This window comes from Thermobia domestica, unplaced genomic scaffold (assembly GCF_964235325.1).
Source record: "Thermobia domestica unplaced genomic scaffold, izTheDome1.hap1.1 HAP1_SCAFFOLD_952, whole genome shotgun sequence".
NCBI classification, from domain to species: domain Eukaryota; kingdom Metazoa; phylum Arthropoda; class Insecta; order Zygentoma; family Lepismatidae; genus Thermobia; species Thermobia domestica.
Genome location: NW_027656662.1, coordinates 1 through 20,135, shown reverse-complemented (window position 1 = coordinate 20,135; position 20,135 = coordinate 1). Strand labels below are relative to the sequence as shown.

Here is a 20,135-nt window from a genome sequence, read left to right as displayed (position 1 = left end):
AATTTCAGAAGCTCCTAGAACGTGGTACTTCGGAAGCGGTCACGACTTCACATCCCAAAATTTACTTTGTTTACATACGCTCACCTTTTCTCTACTATAATCTCTTGCACTTCGGAGATTCGAGTCCGCACACTTAGAAGCTAATATAGATATATTTCAAAATTTTCTAAAATCTGTTTATTTAATTTTGTAAATAAGACCCAATATTGATAAAACACTAGTTTATTGGAAGAAAACTATGTAAACAGCATATTAGATCAACATCAGCATCAACTAACGAACGGTTCCAATTAGAATTTTGATTTACTGAAACTTTTATAACTATCATTCTCCAAATACTGCTTTGTAATTACTCCTCAGTCTCTAAAATACAGCTATTTTCTTTTTCTTATTAGTTTTTGTAGGAAAATACAGTTTACGCAAGTCATAGCACACAAATTATCTTCTCAAGTACAAGGGCTTCCTATCAACAAGAAGTTTTAACACAGATAAATAGTACACTGTCAGTGCCTGTATTTACGGCCCACTTGTAATGTATTTTTCATATTATTTACCTAAACACAAGTACACTTATCACCTGTGGCACCAACTAACAAACTACATCTTAAATCTAACATATATAATTATACAGTAATAAAACACACAAAAACAAATACGCACAGACCTTCATACTATTCTCTGTTTCACATAAAAGGATAGGAAAAAGAAGAAGTTTTTTCCCCCACCACGCTCAAGTACAGGTGAATGTTGGTGTTCCGTTTTCCACCATCAGCCCCCGCACACGGAGGTATAGAGTGTATCTAAATATGTCTAGGCCTAAATAATAAATTACAACTTTCATAATAACACTACGTATTTTAAAACACTTAATTACATTTACCTGCATTAGTGAGTAAGTAGCACATGTGTCATTTTAATGGAAATTTTATTGAACAGTTGTATTGTTTATTTTCCTTCTTTTTTGGCAGTCGGGGTTATGACATAATGTTGGAATGGCAAGGGATGTCAGGGTTGGTAATTGAATTGGTATTTACTGCTTTGATACATTAATTTCATAATATAAAATCGGAAACCAAGTGCAATATGTATGGATAAATTATCAGTGCGTTAAGATAATAACAATAGAACCTGAAATAATAATAATAATAATAATAATAATAATAATAATAATAATAATAATAATAATAATAATAATAATAATAATAATAATAATAATAATACATTTCTTGTTTTCTCTCTTATATACATGTGTTCTTACATTAAAAAGAACCAGAAGAAAAATAACCATATGTATACAAACAGATAATAGTGAATAAATGCGTCTCGCCCCGGCCGCCTCAACTCAGGCAAATACCCTGGTTTCTATTGATTATTTTTCAATGAAATCATTTTCCTACGTTTTTCTCTTCGTACGTACACCTGATGTGATGGTGGCAAAGTATCTTATTTTGTTTGTTGTTTATTAATACGCGGCGATAAATGTACGGTAAAACATCATCCATACAAGATTCATCAACATTGAAGTCTTCTGAGTTTATTAAGGGGGAAATTTTGTTATGGTGGACTTAAAAAAAACAATCCCAGATTGATTGAAGCCTGACACGAAGTAGTAACTACAGATGCTATGTAATTTGAACAGGCCCATGTCTGAGTCTGCCGTTTCAAGCAAAATTATAATATTGGAGCTTAACCATCATAGTGAATTTGACACCCCTAAAATCCCCTAAAATTTGGCGCCTTGTGCGGTTGCAATCCTCACCCGGCCCTTTCGTTGGCCTTGAGTTTAGCCAATTGATAATAGAGGAAATTGACTTTTGAATTGTTACGAAACTATTTTAACAAAAACGGAGTTGTCAACAGTCCTGACGACCGTTGAGGGGGAGGGAGAGTAACAGAAGTTTGGAAATGAAATTAAATCTTTGAGTTTTACGTAACGCAGTTATGCCGGGTAGGCTAAAGGAGACTGTGATGACGAGAATGAATGAAACAGTGCAAAGAAAAAAGTAGGAGGAAACAGGAGAACTCCGAGAAAATCTGCAAAAACAGTGCTTGTCCACCACAAAGCCCAGTAAGCACGAGCTGGCCCAGTAAGCACGAGCTGGGATCGAACCAGGGCCTTATGCCCCAGAGGTAAACGCTCTACCACGGAGCCACCACGGCCCCAACAAAAGTTTTTAGTTCTTACAGAACTCTTGTCTGGAGGTCAATGCAATTAATGGGTGCTATACATACTTGAATTTCATTATTTTCAACAGTCTAGATTCCCAGTCATGTCGGCGAATTCTTCAACAGTTAAACTAGGGTGTTGTTCTCTTAAAGCATGGAACATATTCAAAATGCAACGCTTCTCACCACTTCGTAACGCTGTCCCGGGCTCATGTTTTATCGCAGAACTACTGCAAGCATCATGAATTGTCGTTTCACAAAGCACTAAATACGCAATTATTTACAATTTAATATACACTAAAATTTGTTTCAGATAATATAAACTATACAAAACATAATGGATACAAAATACAATTTAATATGCACTAATTTCACACGACACTATATATAATATAGTTACCACACACGCTAAATTCATACAATATTTGCACAGGTCGATAGTCTGCGCACTCGATATTCAGACAGCCAGAAGACTACCTTCCTTGAAATTGTAAATAAAGACAGAATGTCGACAGGATTGGTTTGCTTTTTCTCCCGATTCTTAAGTGAAACAATTATGGAAATTAACTTTATAACGAATTAGTTCTTATTTCTAGAAATGCAATTTAATAAATAGGACTAAAACCAAAATTTTAATACATAAATAGTAAAAAATACTTTTCTTAAAGACAAAAATTAAAAACAGTAATAGTTTGTTAGTCGGAGTTGACAGGTAAAAACAGCAGTGCTTTCTCACCATCAGGTGCGAGCGAATTGACGTACGAATTTAGTGTGTACACGATTCTGTTTATTAGAAAAGCTTCCCTCCCTGTGAAGGTCAACGGCTTGCTTTTCCCCTCCGTACTGGAGAGTGGTGGGAGGAAGGGGAGTTTCCTATCAGGTTGCCTGGAATAGATCTTAGTACTAAATTATTATACTACATCCATTTCAAATATCTGTTACTTCTGCTTCTTACCAAAATATGGAGTGAAGAAGATGTCAGAATTGCTAACGCAGTAAACTGTTTTATACTGTACGAAAACAATATCCTACTCAATATTTATTTTACCTAGTTATATCATAAATATTGTCACAAAGTTTGGAGTGCGGTGTAGGCATCCGGAGTGGCACAGTGCTGCCATCTGTGTATAAAGCCGAAGATGCATGTAGTGTGTGTTTGACTGTTCATGACATACGTTGATATTGTACTGAGTTGTGATGGAGTGGGCGATTACGAAAATCGTGTAGCAGTAATTGCACTACACAAGGTCGGGAAGACAGCAAATGAGATTTTCAACCTCCTGAAACCCCTACAAATCAGCAAGAGATTCGTGTATCGCGCCATACAGAGATACACAAGACTGAAACGGCAGCTGACCGCGCAAGGAGTGGCAGACCACCAACGGTACGAACCCCGCAGGTCCAGAAAGCAGTCGCAGCAAGAATTCGAGGAAATCCTGTTTGAACACAAAGTGTGATGGCTGCTGAGATGAACGTCAGCAGAAGTTTCATGTCTCGTGTGCTCAGGAGTAGCCTACATCTACAGGCTTATAAGAGGCGGACTGACCACTTTCTGATCCAAACATTCATGTCGCAGAGGGTCCTTAAATCAAAGAGACTGTTGCGGCGTTACGCCAACAATCTGCATAGAATGATTCTGTTCACTGACTAAAAGGTGTTCACAATTGAGCAGGCCAACAACACCCAAAATGACCGTGTGTATGCCACGTCATCTACTGCAGCTGCTGAGGTAATTCCAAAAGTTCAGAGGATACATAATTCTGCCTCAGTGATGGTTTGGTGGAGAGTGAGCTACTCAGGCACAACCCAGATGCATTTTTACGAACAAGGTGTTAAAACATCTGCCAAGGTGTACCAGGACACAGTGCTAACACCTATAGTGAAACCACTGTTTACTACCATGTTCCCTGGAGAAAGATGTACCTTCCAGCAGGATTCTGCTCCAGGCCACAAAGCGAAAACAACCCAGGACTGGCTGGCGCGGAACGTCCCCGACTTCATTTCTACCGCTGATTGGCCTTCTAGCAGCCCGGGCCTTAACACGTTGGACTACAAACTTTGGGCAGTCCTGCAGGAAAAGATCTGCCATAAACGGCATCTATCTGTTGACAGTCTGAAACAATCCTTGACCCGAGCAGTGAACAATTTTCCCATGGACGTTTTGCGTAATGCTATTGACCAGTAGCCGGACAGTCTTCGATTTGCATCAAGGCCAAGGGGGAACATTTCGAAAAATGATTTGTGCGTCAGGTGTACATTATATCAATGTAAAATATGACCAAAATTCACATTCAAACTTGTGACAGTATTTATGATATAATAGGTATTATAACAAATATTTTCTTTCTCTTCCCCCCCCCCCAAAAAAAAGCATGAGGGACTGATAAAACACAGTATGACTCTCGCAAGTTCCAATCAAGGAGACAATGAGCTGTTTACATTGTCAGAACTATTCTATATCCAAGTACTAAATTTTCTTTTCCAATTATAAATAAAACATCCAGTTGGGCATCTCAGTAACAAACGAATAACGATGCTACGGACTTCCGCTGACAAACCAAACGAAATGAAATGAAATCTTTGTTTTACGTCCCACGGTTATGCCGGTTAGACTAAAGGAGACGGTGATGATGAGAAATCAGTGAAATGGTGTAATGAAGAAAGTGGGAGGAAACGGAAGAACCCCGAGAAAACCCACGAGCACGGTGTTTGTCCACCACAAAGTTCACTTGGCGGGGGCTGGGATCGAACCCGGGACCCCAAGCACCAGAGGTGAACGCTCTACTACTGAGCCACCGCGCCCCCGACAAACCAAACGAATCGAAACAAAACTTGTATTGCGTTAAGAGCAAGGATCGAATTTTTACAAGATAAAATTTTACTTTCTAGAGAGGATTACAAGTGCTACATAATGAAATATTATGACAGGCCAATATTAATGTGTTACGAACCCATTCCCTCTCCCAACAGGAAAATTGTATGTCACGGCTACATGGTAAAAATCAGCAAACACTGGTTCCGGAAGGGAACGGACACCTAAATGACTACGATGCACATTTTCTCAATTTCAACGGAAAAATACATGTTATTATTAAATAAAACTAAGTACATTCTTTGAAGAACACATGTTTTTGCCAAATAAAACTGAGTACGGTTTTTAATATTATCAACTTTCTCGATGTTGCCTTCTAGTTCTTTCAGATTTCACAGTTTACCTTAAAACGTACACTTACTTATATTCCTGATGGATAGTTATACTCGTATAACAAGATACTTCCCGTAACAAACTGCAAACCTCCTTTGCCAACCATCACGTTGCGACTCATTGTTAGAAAATAATCTTGCCAAACATCTGCAGGTCCATATTCCAGATATTACTGAAAGACAGCTTGCAAACTGTTCTTCAGTTCGAGAAATCGTAATCCTGACAACAATTTGGATATAATCATCACCTATTCTGACATTGTCTCAAGCATGGCTATACTTGTAATCAACAGACGATTGCTTGGTGTTTCTTCCCCCCTTTTTAACGATCTGATTAATTCCCACAATTATCTACACAACGCATTGGTCCATTCTTTTCAAACAACGTTCATATAGTAGCGTTTTCCATAGAACTCACACGGAATTTCTTAAATTTTGACAGATCAACATGTTGCAGATTCTTGTTGTTCGTTGAGAAGCTGTGTTAGTGAGTCTTTAACCAGAGAACTATGGGTAAGTATTTACGAATCAGAAGAATACACCTCTGATCGAAAACTCATAACTTCCATTCGAAAGAGTCCACCTGTCTGAACCTCTCTAAGAAATAATTGCTGATTGGGTGGATATGCTATACGGAAATATAGTGTGAAGACGAAAGAAAAGCCAAGATGGCGAAAAAATGTTTTAATGAAAATAAAATTATTAGTTGGCTCAACTCGAAAATCTGCAATTTACTTTCAGATTAGTATAGAGTGGAAGATCCTAATGAATTTTGGAAACAAAATACCTCTGAACAAACTCCTATTTAAATACATACATCTAACGAAACACTTTAATATTAAAGACTATCTACATTCAAAAATACACCACAAATCAAAATTAATTGTATTAGGCATAAACAACGAACCTATACTATACACTTAATACGTATTACATAACAAAAACATAAAGAAGCTACCTTAAAATTCGTCTACAGTAAAATTCCAATTATTAGTCTAAATTACAGAAAACATCCAATTGTTATCTCCAATCGGGAGGTAACATGCCGGACTACTTATCTGTTCACACTTTACTTCCTCTGTTTAACCACTCATCTTTACCACACTTGAACGTCGCATCACGGGCTTCGTTTCATTCGCTTATAAATGAGAAGGCATCTGCACTTGGTCTACATTTGAATTTTTCAAAGTGTGAAGTTGGATTTCTTGGGTCAGATGAAGCCAAGTTAGACCTATTATTTAAAAAAATTGACGAAGCTGCCCCAGGAATACGTCTTCTAACTAACCAGGATTCTTGTCTTCTAGGCGCCGCTCTCACAAAGGAAGCATTTACCAATGTCCTGTTAAGCAAAATATCGAAGTTAGAATATTTTTTGTCTCGTCCTCGATTTCTGTCCATGCAGCTTTCTTTCTTCTACGTGCCTCTTTATCGATCCCTCGTTTAATCTACTTCTTAAGATGCTTTCCATCTTGGAATGAGACTCCACTACTGGAAAAATATGACCTTTCCTTAAAATGGGTCTGGAGTCAATTTTGAACTGCTCCTTGAGTGACGACTCTTGGATGCAAGCATCCTTATCTGTTGGATTAGGAGGTCTTGGTATTCGACGAACCGTTGATATGGCGATTCCTACCTTTTAAGCGTCCTACCACGGATCTCTTCATTTAATCGAAGCTCTCCTTCCACAAGGTTACCACCTGGACCCAGATGATATAGTTCAAGAAGGCTCAAGTAAATGGATAAATATAACACATACGGACCTTCCAGAAATCAGCAAAAGAGGTTTTTCAGGCGTCTTGGTACACACCAATAGCAGCACATTTTCATGAACTTCTTTTACAATCCGTTACTGTTCCAGAGGATAAAGCTAGGCTTCTTGCTGCGTCATCCCCCCATGCTGGGGCATGGTCAAATGCGTTACCTTCCCCCCAATTAGGTCTTCACATGTCTAATGAAACCTTTCGAATCGCAGTAGCGTTAAGACTAGGTTCAGATATTTGTGAGCCACATCGCTGTCCAACTTGCGGGGATCAAGTTACCCAACACGGCCTGCATGGCCTCTCATGCATGAAGAGCATTGGCAGGAACACCAGACATTCATCTGTTAATGACATCATTTTGCGAGCCCTCACAACGGCAGGAATTCCTTCCATTCGTGAACCGTCAGGCTGTTGTCGTTCTGATGGTAAACGACCTGACGGCATGACATTAATAGCTTGGATGAGAGCCAAATCACTAGTTTGGGATTTTAGATGTTCGGACACATTTGCCCATTCAAGCCTCCCATTGACTGTTATGAATGCTGGAGAAGTTGCTAGACGTAGAGAGGCAGAAAAGGAAAGGAAATACAACAATCTCCTCGAAAAATTTATTTTTGCTCCAGTAGCCATCGAGACCAGTGGGGCATGGGGTTCTAGAAGCCTTGATTTTATCAGAGAGATAGGCAGACGCATTTCTATCGTTTCTGGAGATATTCGTTCAGCGTCCTTCTTAATACAACGTATATCCATTGCGGTCCAACGTGGCAACGTTTCGTCAGTTCTTGGTACGTTGCCGCCGGGAAGGGAACTGGATCTCTAGTAGAGTAAAGCGGAACAAAAGGTTCCACTTAATGTCCAGCATGCTATTACTGCTATACCAAAAACAATATTGAGATGATCCATAATTGTTATTTTTTCTCGAAAGCCATGTGAAATGAATATTTTTATAAAGCATACATAAATATGATAAATTAATGTATAGAAATAAAAAGTCGTTGTTATAACCTGGGTGAATTGTTTTCCTAGGCTAAGACAATTCAAGACTTCTGATAAAGGTTTCTGTTAAGGATATTTAGGGCTATTTCCTTAATATTGTATACCAACTAATCATATTGTTTACTATTATATATTTTTACTTGTTATTAAATTAGTTTTAAGAGTACCTTCATTTATCCTTTAATATGGTTCAGCCTTTCTCTTCAAATATTGAAAATCAAAAAGTTCTTTTTGTTGAATATTTATATAAATGTGCGTTAAGTTTGTTTTTAATCACGTCCTGAGCTTACCGCATTCACTTAACTTGCTAACAAATCCATAAGAGGAATCTTATAGAGGATAATTATATTCAGAACTTCAGTTTTTACAAAAATTTCAATTTTTATAAAATAAGAATAAAAAATTTCATATTATGTTTACAAACTTTATGTTAATTATTAAGTGAGTACTTTTAAGTTAATGAAATTCTAATAATTAACAGCAAGCTACTGGGGTGACTGTGGAGATGGTACCGAAGGCATGGGCTGCGGTGACCAGGAAATATACATCAACTGCGCAGACGTTAGCATCTCATAAGGACACAAACATATCTGTCGACTGTAAAATATATACTGTATTAAATTTTTTTATAATAATAAAAATAATACATTCAGTACTAAAGGTTTTTTTTCTAGTCAATCAAGAATTTATTCCATTATTGTGGTACCATTAGTAATTTTTGTTTGTCTGGTTAATAGGCGATTGTCTTATAGCCAAAAGTCAAAGATGTAGAGAATTGAAGTTAAAAAATGTCCGTCCCTTATCTTATTAAGGGATGCTTGTTTAAAGGATAGTACGACAGTAATGTCATAAAGAGTAGAAATGAAACACATTAACACACGACTTCCTTTTCTATACTTATGATTTTGTCTCTAAATTTTTTATTATACAAGAGCTGGATAAAAAAAAGTAGCGTCAACATTGTTATAGTTCGTATCTGGCTTTATGTGCAGAATAACACCTGTTTATTACTTCAATAATAATCACCTCCCATCTTTAGCACCTTCTGCCACACGGGTGATAGACATTGTACATTATCAGTCCTTCTGCATGTTGATGTCTCGCAGAAACCGTTTCGTATTGATTTCCGAGAAGTGGTTCCTTCATTTTGCCTAAAAGGTCTTCAAAGAAGTCATTAAAAACACTGTTGTGACTGCGACTATGTACAACTTCAATCTTGATACACACACTTTGTTCGTCCTTCCGAGAAATATTGCTATGTTCCTTCCTCTGTCCTCCCCAACTTTACGACACTGTTGTTCTTGATTGAATAACTCACAGTCGTTACCACTTGCAGAACTTCATCGCCTCACATTCCGTTATCAGCTACGGAACTCTTGTAGTGTTGAGACACAGCCCTCTGTCCTGAGAACAGTGTGACCATTATTTTGTACCCAGCCTATGTGTTATCATATTCCAGTAATGCAGGTTCAAATGCTTACGTCAACGGACGGTCACTGAATGTACAGGGTACATTCGTTCTCCTAATAATTTGACTTCTTAGAAGTGTTGAACCAACGGAAGGATAAAGAGGATTTCTCCCTGTCGTCAGGTAATTTCCAAGACTCTTCAAAATCCCCTTTTTTCGCTATGTATCAATCTATTTTTATGATTTATTAATAGCAAATGAACACAAGTTAAAACAAGTGAATGGAAGTGAAATATATTTCCTAGTTAACGTTTTCTTCGTCTTTCCCATTATTCTCAATCATGACAGGCTGACATCAATGAAAATGTAATGATATGTAAATTTTGTTGTAGGGATTGGAACTTTTTTTTTGATTGAGTAGGGGGTTAATGGGGACGTCAGCAACGAGGTTATATGTCCCCGTCACGGGGATTGGAACTTGTTTTTAGATTTTGCTATAGAGGTTGACTTTCTTGACAGATCGTAACAGGATCGGGAAATGGTCGGTTATCAAAAAAGTAGGTTCAAACGAAAATCACCACTATTTCATAACCCCTAAATTGTATAGCATGTCAATAATAATTAAAAAAGATTTACTGTATTATATAAGTCAAGAAATTTTACTTACCAAAATCAGAAATTTTGACCACAAGCCGCTCCAGTGACACTGAGTTGAACGAAATATTGTGTATTGAATAAAGGAGTAAATAACACTAAACTATCATACGAAACAACTTTATGGTATATGTGTATTGATTGAAAAGGAACACATAACAAAAAGTACGATCGAGCCTACAGTACTATATTTTGTAAACACATTTACTAAACGAATAAAAACACATTTGGGCTTATTCTATGTTATGTTGTTGTGGAGCACAGATGATAACATAAATGACTTTTGGAAGATGGGCCGTTAAGCAGAAGAGAAGGCGGTTAAAAGCGTTCAACAACAACCACAAAATACTTCTTGATTATGATTAAGGTTGTCTTTACAGCTACTTTTTACTTGTGCAAAGAAAAAGTCCTGTGAGTGAGTGACGTCTTGTTGTTAATTCTTTTTATGTACGAACACTGGCGTCGTTAGTTTTTTAAATCTGGGGGGTTGAATGAATCAAAATCAAATTCCTTTTTCCAACAAATTTTATATATACAAAGTTGTCATAGTTTCTTTAAATACATTTGACTAAAATCTGGGGGGACGGTAAATTACATATATAAAAAAGATACTTTCTATGTCTATCCTTCTGATCATCTTTGAATTTGTAATAAAAGACGTGTAATTACTTATTCTGCTAACATTGAAAAATATGTACTGTATTTGGTAGCACTGAATGATATCACAACGCGTTACACGTTGGGAACGCAATAACAGCGCTTGTAAGCTGTGATTGCGAGAACTATAATGCAGAGGAATGGAGGCTTTTCATTGATTCCAACACGAGAGTTTGAACGGTCTGCTTCTTCACAACAGCAACCAACCCTCTGTATACCCATTACTCATTCTGTACATTTAAAGGAGACTTACGAAAATATGAAAATGTTTTTAAAAAAATAAAATACGAGAATCATCAGTGGTTATTGTGCTGCGATCTGAAGGTGATATGTATGCTTCTTGGACAGCAGTAAGGGTACACCAAATATCCATGCCACATTCTGCGAATGGAACAGCAGAGGACGCGATAAACACTGGATTCAAATTGATTGGCCTGTCAGAGAAAGCGGCAATATAGGAAATAAAAATGTGAAAAACATCTGCCTCGTAGACCCTTCAAAAGTCATATTACCACCTTGCATATTAAACTGCGCCTAATGAAACAATTTGTCAAAAGTCGGAATAAAGATGGGCAGTGCTTCCAGTCTCTAGTGACAAAATTCCCAGAATTTTCAAGTGCTAAGTTAAAAGAAGGAATATTCATTGGTCCTCAGATCAGAAAGTCTCAGATCAGTCAGACTTTGAACATTGTATAACAAGTGTTGAAAAGGAAGCATGAAGTGCATTCAGGGCGTGTGTCATAATTTTCTCGGGAACAACAGAGACGAAAATTACAAGTACATTGTGTCTAGTATGCTCCAGAAGTTTAAAAGATTAGGGTGCAAAATGAGTCTTAAGATTTATTTTCTGTATTCACATTTAGATATCTTTCTTTCTAACTTCCGTGATTAAAGTGAAGAACATTATGAAAGATTTTACCAGGACATCAAAGCAATTGAATTCCACTATCAAGGACGTTGGAGAACAACAAAGTTGACGGATTATTGTTAGACATTGGTACGTGAAGATTCACGAACTACTCACAAAAGGAAGTCTAGTTTTAGGTAGTGTTGTAAAGGCCTGAAAAAAAAACGGAAATTTTGGATAAAAAAAACAGTTTTTTACCGTTTTTTACCGAGCTTGAAAAAAAAAAGAAAAAATTGTGAAAAATTGAAATTTTCAAATATTTTACTACGTTATGCTTTTAAAATGAAAACTATTTTATATTTACTAGTTTACAGTTAAGATCAGTGAGTAGTTATATTTCTTGTATTAGAATAGGAATTTTTGTGCCAACAAATATATTTGCACCACTCCTTTAAAGTAAGCACCGTGATAGAATGGAATTATGGCTATAAAAGATACTAAAATATAATACTATTTAGATTAATTAATATAGACGTATTTAAATTATCTTAAGTAATATTATAAAGTTACCGTTTTACGGCAGGAAAGTGTTAAAATAACAGGGCCAGAATCATTTCAGTTATAATCAGTATGTTAAAATCAAATATATATTTTATGGAGATACGATCTTCATTGTGCTGTGTAAAATTTCCGGAAATTATGAACCCATTACAAAAAATCTTTTGTTCGGAAATATTGGCAAAACCTCGCAAATATAAACTAAAAACTATTTGTTCGCCTGATGCTAATCTTATTTGCTGTGACGTGTCTACAGAATGTATACAATGTATTTCGCTAGCAGGAAAATTTTTTAAAGCAACAGCTTTTAATTTTACTTTTTAGTTTTCTTATTTCTGATAAAAATGTCTGTTTATTATTTGTATATTTTTCGAACAACTCAAAAAGAGAGATGATCTTATTTACATATACACACATACGCTGTACAAGTGCGTAAATTTGAGCAGCGAGAAATACATTAATAAATTTAACATGTATAAATTCCGTTCGTTATTCTTAAAGACTAGCAGAATACCCGTTCTTCGCACGGGGAGAATATGTTTCATTTTGGGTGTAGGGGGCACCAAAACTTTCACCAATGATTTTAGGAACCCAAAAACTATGAATTCGACACTAGTATCAGACATTTTCAATTACTTTTACATGTCACCGTCTTCCTTTACTAGTACTAATGGGGCTGAATCTGAATTTAAACAGATTCGGAAGTGTTAATGTTCATCTCAGAACCCCCAAAACCATGGATTCGACACTAATATCGGACACCTCTCCCCGGCCCCAAGTTACGACGATGAATTTGGATTTAAACGGCATCGGAAGTGTTACTGTTTATCAAAGCAACCCCAAAAACTATGGATCTGACAGTAATATTGGTCATTTTCGATCATTTGTATATATAACTTCCCTCTCCTCAACCCCCAGGTCACGGCGCTGAATTTGGATTTAAACGGCATTAGAAGTGTTACTGCTCATCTCAGCGACCCCGAAAACTATGGATTCGACACTAGTATCAGTCGTTTTCGATCGTTTATATATATATATATATATATATATATATATATATATATATATATATATATATATATATATATATATATATATATATATATATATAATCCCCTTCCCCCTCTCTAAGGTTTTGGCGTTGAATTTGGATTTAAATAGCATCGGAAATGTTACTGTTCATCTCAGGGACCCTGAAAACTATGGATTCACACTAATATCGGTCATTTTGCATCATTTTTATATAGTCTACCTCCCCCTTTCCCAATTTGCGGGGATAAATTTGGATTTAAACGACATCGAAAGTGTCACTGTTCACCTCAGCGTCCCCGAAAACTATGGATTCGATATTGATATATGCTATTTTCAATTTTTTTTATATACCTCTCCTTCCCCTTCCCCCAAGTTGCAGAGCTGAATTTGAATTTAAGCTTCATCGGAAATATCACTGTTCATCTTAGCAACCCCGAAAACTATGGGTTCGACACCAAGATCGGTAATTTTCAATATATATCCGCACTTCCTTCCTCCAAGTCGCACCTTCAAAGTGAATTGCTAAAATCCATTCCATCCTAAATTCATCTATGTTGAAAATTTTTATTGAAATCAGTCTGGTGGTTCAAGAGTTTTTAAATTAAAAATATATTCCTTTCATTTTTATATATATAGATAATTTGCCGCAGTAGAAAACAGGTATTTGTTTACTTACAAAATTTTGTACATAAAGTTTATAGTAAATTCTGTATTTGAATATTAAATGATAGTAATTATATATCAAGTGCATAAGTAATAGAGAAATTTACCTACTGCTCTTTCTTTTAAGAAGTAATTTGGTTAAAATTAACAAAATTTTACCAGATCAAAGAGCACATTAAGGACTCAGTTTCATTAAAGAGCCCTATTTGTTGCAAAACAGAAACGCTTCATGATGGTAGATGTGTATGCAAGTGTAAAAGTTCTGTAATTATTGCACATCCAGGTGTAAACGACTAAAAGCCACATAAAGGAAATGAGTGCAGACTATTAATTTTCATGAATAATTACAACAATTTTATTTTCGTATACTACTTTTTTTTTTTTAAATATTCCCTTTATTGAAATTCCTCAACTTACATTTTCCACGCGTTCGAAAAAAAAAAAGATCCCATTACTAGTAAAACTAACCTAATACAAAGATTTTTGTTATTTTCCCAATGTTTTCAATTTTTCAGGAAAGAAACCGGAAAACGGTTTTTTACCAGCAGGTTCAAAATTTCCGGAAATTTTACAACACTAGTTTTAGGAGCTTCCAAGTGAAAAAATAGAGACAAAAATGAGGTCAGTTGTTTATCAATGACCTTCAGCGACGTAAATACGCTAGTTGTTGCCTGGGGTAAGAACGCGCCTTAGCACCTCCCTGACCAACTAAACCAAAACACTCTTCCAAATATTTGCCCAATTTGGGCCCTTCCAATCCGGCGTCCGAAGCACAAGCCCCGTTTGCCCCCCCTAGTTACGTCACTGATGACCTTAATTATTTAAAATATCGATGTTGAGATTAGTTCTGACTCAAAATAATGTTTAAAATAATGTTTGTTAGAAGTATATAGTCATAATGTTACTCTATATTTGCAGCGTTGCTGTGTAAATAGCACAATTTACGCAATCATGTTTTCCGATTTGTGAAAAAAAGCTGACATGATGGGAGAAAACTAATTTCATTTTCGTAATTAGCAACCTCAAATTATTAATATATAAAATCAGGTGTCAAATCAAAAACAGCTTTCAAAAACTTTCATTTTGTCGAGCAGTGTTATTAATTTGTTTATGGATTGCATATGAAAAATATAGACTGTTAAGTAGCAAATGATATCTATTGTTATTTGATTTCTTCCAACGGTGATAAATATAGTCGTAACAGTGACACGCGAATGATCCTAACAGTGACGGCGATAGCTACATTTTCAACCTCAATTTCTCGTTTTCTTCCGTTTAAGGTCCTATGGTTATGCTCTTTAAGCTAAAGGAGACTGGTGATTAAGTAAATGGATTCAAAATTAAATCTTTTGTGCTCCTCTACCAGGAATCGAATCCGGGACCAAGTGCAGTCAAAGTTACACTTGTTAGCCAACAGATCAGTTGGTAGGGCTTACGTATCGTTAACTAGACTAATCGTAAATAATACAGAGTAGTAATTCAAGTACTTTTGTTTCACAAGTATAGTATTTGAATTTCATTATTTTGGTGTTCAATCCATGCAAAAAAGAACAAGAAGATGAAATTAAAAAAACAAAGTAGGAAAGAAGGGAAATGTTCATTTTGTTTTCAAATTTTTATAATCGAATCTACTTACTGCCTATTTACATATATATTCATATAATTATTATTCATCAATAATATGACGTATGTAGCAGCACGTGAATTACTTCACAATCTAAACAAAGCATTTGATAAAATTTAACATTTAACACACAATCTTCACCACTTGACATAGAACTTGAGTCATTCGTAGGACGATCTGATAATGACATTATCAGATAAATTAGAGCAATATATACCTAGTGTAACAAAGTGATTTCTGACTTCGCGTGCATAGTTGCAATTACAGCAAGATGCAGGGGTTAAATTTTGCACTCTTTCTTGGATCCATCCTCCTAATCCAGCAAGTTGCCGGACATGGATATCAGATTAGTCCACCCGGGAGATCATCCATGTGGCGACTAGGGTACGGTGTACCCCCAAACTACTATGATATGGGATTAAACTGTGGTAGCTTTCCGGTACGTATGGCCATCTCTTTGGTAGAATTGAATTTATTTTGCTCTTGTGCTGGTATTAGGCTATTATCTTCAAACTAACTGTTAGTTTTGACTGCATGGGGAAATAAAAAAAGCACGAACTTGTGAGAAAGCAGTTTAAAATTTATTCAGCATTAAATTTATTAAAACACATCCTAGTATTTAAAAGTAAAGTTAACTTTTAGTACTGGAATATTTATGAACGCTTCAAATTGTGAGACATAGCCCTCCAGACTGGTTAAATTTAATTAGAACTTGAAATCTTTAATTATGTTTAATTGAATTTTAAATTAATATGAATGGTGGATTAGAAAGTTCGTGGCCAATTCTACAAAATTAGAAAATATTTGCAAATATTGTGTTTTATTTTTCCACGCAATTCTCCTCGACCGAGATACATTCACGCCACTTCTCTGGTAACACTTCTATACCACCATATAAAAAATTATTCCTCGAGCCCTGCAAAATACTGCAGTACAGCACTTTTCACCTCTGCATCCGAAGAAAATCGCTGATCCCCCCCAAAAAATCTTTTAATGTTTCTAAACAAGTGAAAGTTTGTGGGGACCAGATCAGGCGAGTAAGGTAGATGAGGCAACTGTTCCAACCAAAAGGAATGAATTTCTGCCATAGATGTAAGGGATGTGTGAAGGCGCACATTATCCTAGTGGATTTTTTCCATGTCACAAATTTCCGCCAATTCCGCCGACTTAGCGCTTTATAAACTCCTCATCTAAAATAATACAGAAATGAAATATTACACATAACTACTAAGGAAGTAGCTATGCAGCTAATTTCGTAGTCAGGCCACGAACTTTCCAATCCACCCTCGTATCCTGGAAAGAATGATATCACAATTGCAATATTTTAATTATTACATTATTAATACTTGGGGTGTTGCTAACATCATGAGCCAGCATAAGTGTTGATGATTTACACGTTCCATAGGTCATATGGCTATACTCTGTGATGGTATGTTATATTTAAAATTCTGGACTAATAATAGAGTTGCCTCACCTTAAACTCCATATTTTCCTTCATTTTTTCCCGCTAACTTCAGGCCTTCTAAAATTTACATTATTTAAAGTACTCTTAGACCTGCATTTACAGAGCTTACTGCGTTATTCTTAATGCAAAGCGAGTAACGTTTACCTGGAATTGAAGCTAAAGCAAAAAATACTAGTAATTTCACTTAATGTAGTGCACCATAATGGTGTTTTAGTGCACGTGAAAAAATAAACTCTTCTTTTAGAGAAAATTAAGATTTTGGTGAACTTTCAGTTAAAATTATAGTACTATGTTTTTAAAAAGAGCAAAACTTTCAAAACATTCTGCGAAAGAAATTTGATTGTTACTGATTGCTGCATGACTTGAATTTTCATCTATAATATCGAAGTGAGTGTGGACCATTCAGAAATTTCGTTGGATCAATGAAGGTGCAGTGTAATTGGCTCACTAGTCCAAACGTGGTCATGTGCAGTACTAGAAAGATCTTATCTAAGCGTCAGTTCGGAAGAACAGGCTCCTTAATAATTCAAATCTAAATACATAGGTCTACATGTATTGGCCTAAAATTAACTAGGCGGCAGACTTGTGTTTCCAGTAGCTTGATTTATCGCTCAAGAATTTCGAGTCTTGGTCATGAGTACACATTTGAAAACTTTAAAGTGTATTGTAATCTAATGCTTAATGTGTATAGTACCTTGCGGAATAGCAAAAAGACTCCGTGAACAAATGACAGTTTAATATCCTTGAATGGACGAGTTAAAAAATGGCTCAATTAAGAAAGCTGCACACATGGTAAACAAGCTGACAATATCAAAATAATTTATGCCTTAGAATAAGTTTGTAATATAATTAAGCGACAGGACAATGTTAAAAATTTAATAACAGAACGTCGTACATTTGATTAGCGGTTACTAAGACAAAACGTTCAATCACATAAAAAGTATTAACTAATTTTCACAGTAATACAAGGATAATGGTGTGTTTTAATTACTGTAAATATATTTTCCATACTAATAGTTATTGTCTACGATGGATTAGGATTATAGATTATTACTAATCAACTAACTCTCTGTTTAATAGGATGATCGACTAATAAGGCTATACAACTTTTTTTGTAATATACAGTATATTTTTTATACTGTATATTATTTTCCTTATACTGTATTTTCCTTATAAATAGTGGGAAACTATATTACACTATATATTTTTATACACTGTACTTCATTTTTCTATATAGATAATACACTATATTTTCTTTTCCTTGTATGCAAGGTAGCATATACTCTCTTTGATGCTTCTACCCTTTATTCCACATTTTCTTAAAACATTTGGGTAAACACCAATTATTATGGTCTTTCCATGATTCAAGTGACCACTCAATATTTTATTTTAAACGTTATCTTATTAACTTGAGGTCCTCTCAGTACCAAACATTCTAAACCACATCTGTCAACGACACACAGAGGCTACTTGACAACTCTTAAATTTCTGTTACTTAGTTTAGGACATTCATTACATTCATTACATTTACATTTATTATATACTGTGTGTTTCAAAACAACACCGACAGCGCCTGGGAGGTGATTCCTGACACCAAGATAAGACGAAAAATATTGACCAACCTGGGTGCACAAATGCTTCCTTTTGGAGTTATAGGCCGCCAAAAACATGAAAAAATAAAATTTAGAGGTCCATAGCTCCAATATTATTGGAACCACCGTAGTCGGGTCAAAATTTCATTTAGGAACTAGTATGTGTCCTTTCCAAATAGATATCTTTCAGAATCCTAAGGTGCTTACGCAACAATGTTTATAGTGGGAGTTAGGCTGCGAGCATATAATTTGAAGTGAATATAAGTGCTCACCAACTACCTCCATAAAAATTGTTGTGGAAATATCTTAGGGTTCTGAAACATGTATTTTTGGATAGCGCACATAAAGAATTAGTTTTTCTATCTTCTAATTAAACGGATTTTAATAAATACTTTACTTGTAGGTAATGATGGCCAATGGTGGAAAGTGTGGTGTCTGTGGAGATGCTTACAACATCACTCGCCCAAGACCTAATGAAACTGGAGGTAAATACGCGACTGGAATCCTTGCAGCGGAATATAAACAAGGACAAACAGTCCCAATTACCCTCCACATGGAAGCTAACCACAAAGGATGGTATGAGTGGCGTCTCTGTGCAAGAAACGATCCCAACCAACTGGAGGAGCAGTCATGCTTTGATCAACATCTTCTGCAATTAGCCGATGGATCTGGAACTCGTTACATTCAGAACGATGCAATGGGAAATGTTAACTACACAATCCCAGTTAATTTACCTCAAGGTGTGACGTGCTCTCATTGTGTTCTTCAATGGTATTGGAAAGCTGGTAAGTAAAAGCCGAAGATACAAAATTGAATATGGTGTTTGACAGTATTGCTATAGAAGTATATAACTGTTTTAAGAAGGTAAGAGTTTCATTGCAGCATTCTTTAATGGCAGAATCATGAATAGAAGTAATGGCGTAAAAGTTAAATGCATATAAATTTTAATCATATTGTCTATGACAACGCCACAACTCTAAGTTCAGTGTATATTATTATTATTATTTCTATTATTACAAATATCGTTCAGCACTCTGAAACGAGCTAAAAGAAATAAAATTCTAGGTGGTGTTATATGTATTGTAGAAAACGTAGGCTGTATGGCATAAAGTTTGCAACCATTTATTACAAACGAGCCGTGTTGGTTGTCTAACGTTCCAGGGGCTTACGTATTTCATTATTCTGCTCAATGAACATCACGATGACGAATTATCTTAACTTCGGGAAATTCGATTATGAGAGTGGAATGATAGAAGTCTAGCTCTGCTCAAGTAGTAACTTTGTTCAAAAACCAACTTTCAACAGTTCAGTAGTTTTGTCGTGAAAAAGTAACATACAAGGCTAATTATATTTCTATTATCATTATACAATTAAAGTAGGCTATAATATTCATTACTTACCCATTTGAAGGTTGAAAATTCTTAATTTTCTACAGTTGTGAAAATACGAACTCACAGTAATTTCGTAATACATGTAAATATACTATATTTGTAAAATACTGTCTGACTC

General features: G+C 35.6%; 1 protein-coding gene across 1 annotated transcript; it reads left to right on the top strand.

Annotated features, from left to right (window-relative positions):
• Positions 1-15,814: 15,814 nt before the first annotated feature.
• On the top strand, positions 15,815-19,411 carry LOC145677495 (uncharacterized; the record flags this gene model as incomplete). Its single annotated transcript, XM_081747972.1, is given in 2 exon segments — positions 15,815-16,008; positions 19,030-19,411. Coding segments are annotated over 2 exon segments (550 nt in total), but the record flags the coding sequence as incomplete, so codon positions are not given.
• Between the last annotated feature and the right edge of the window lie 724 nt (positions 19,412-20,135).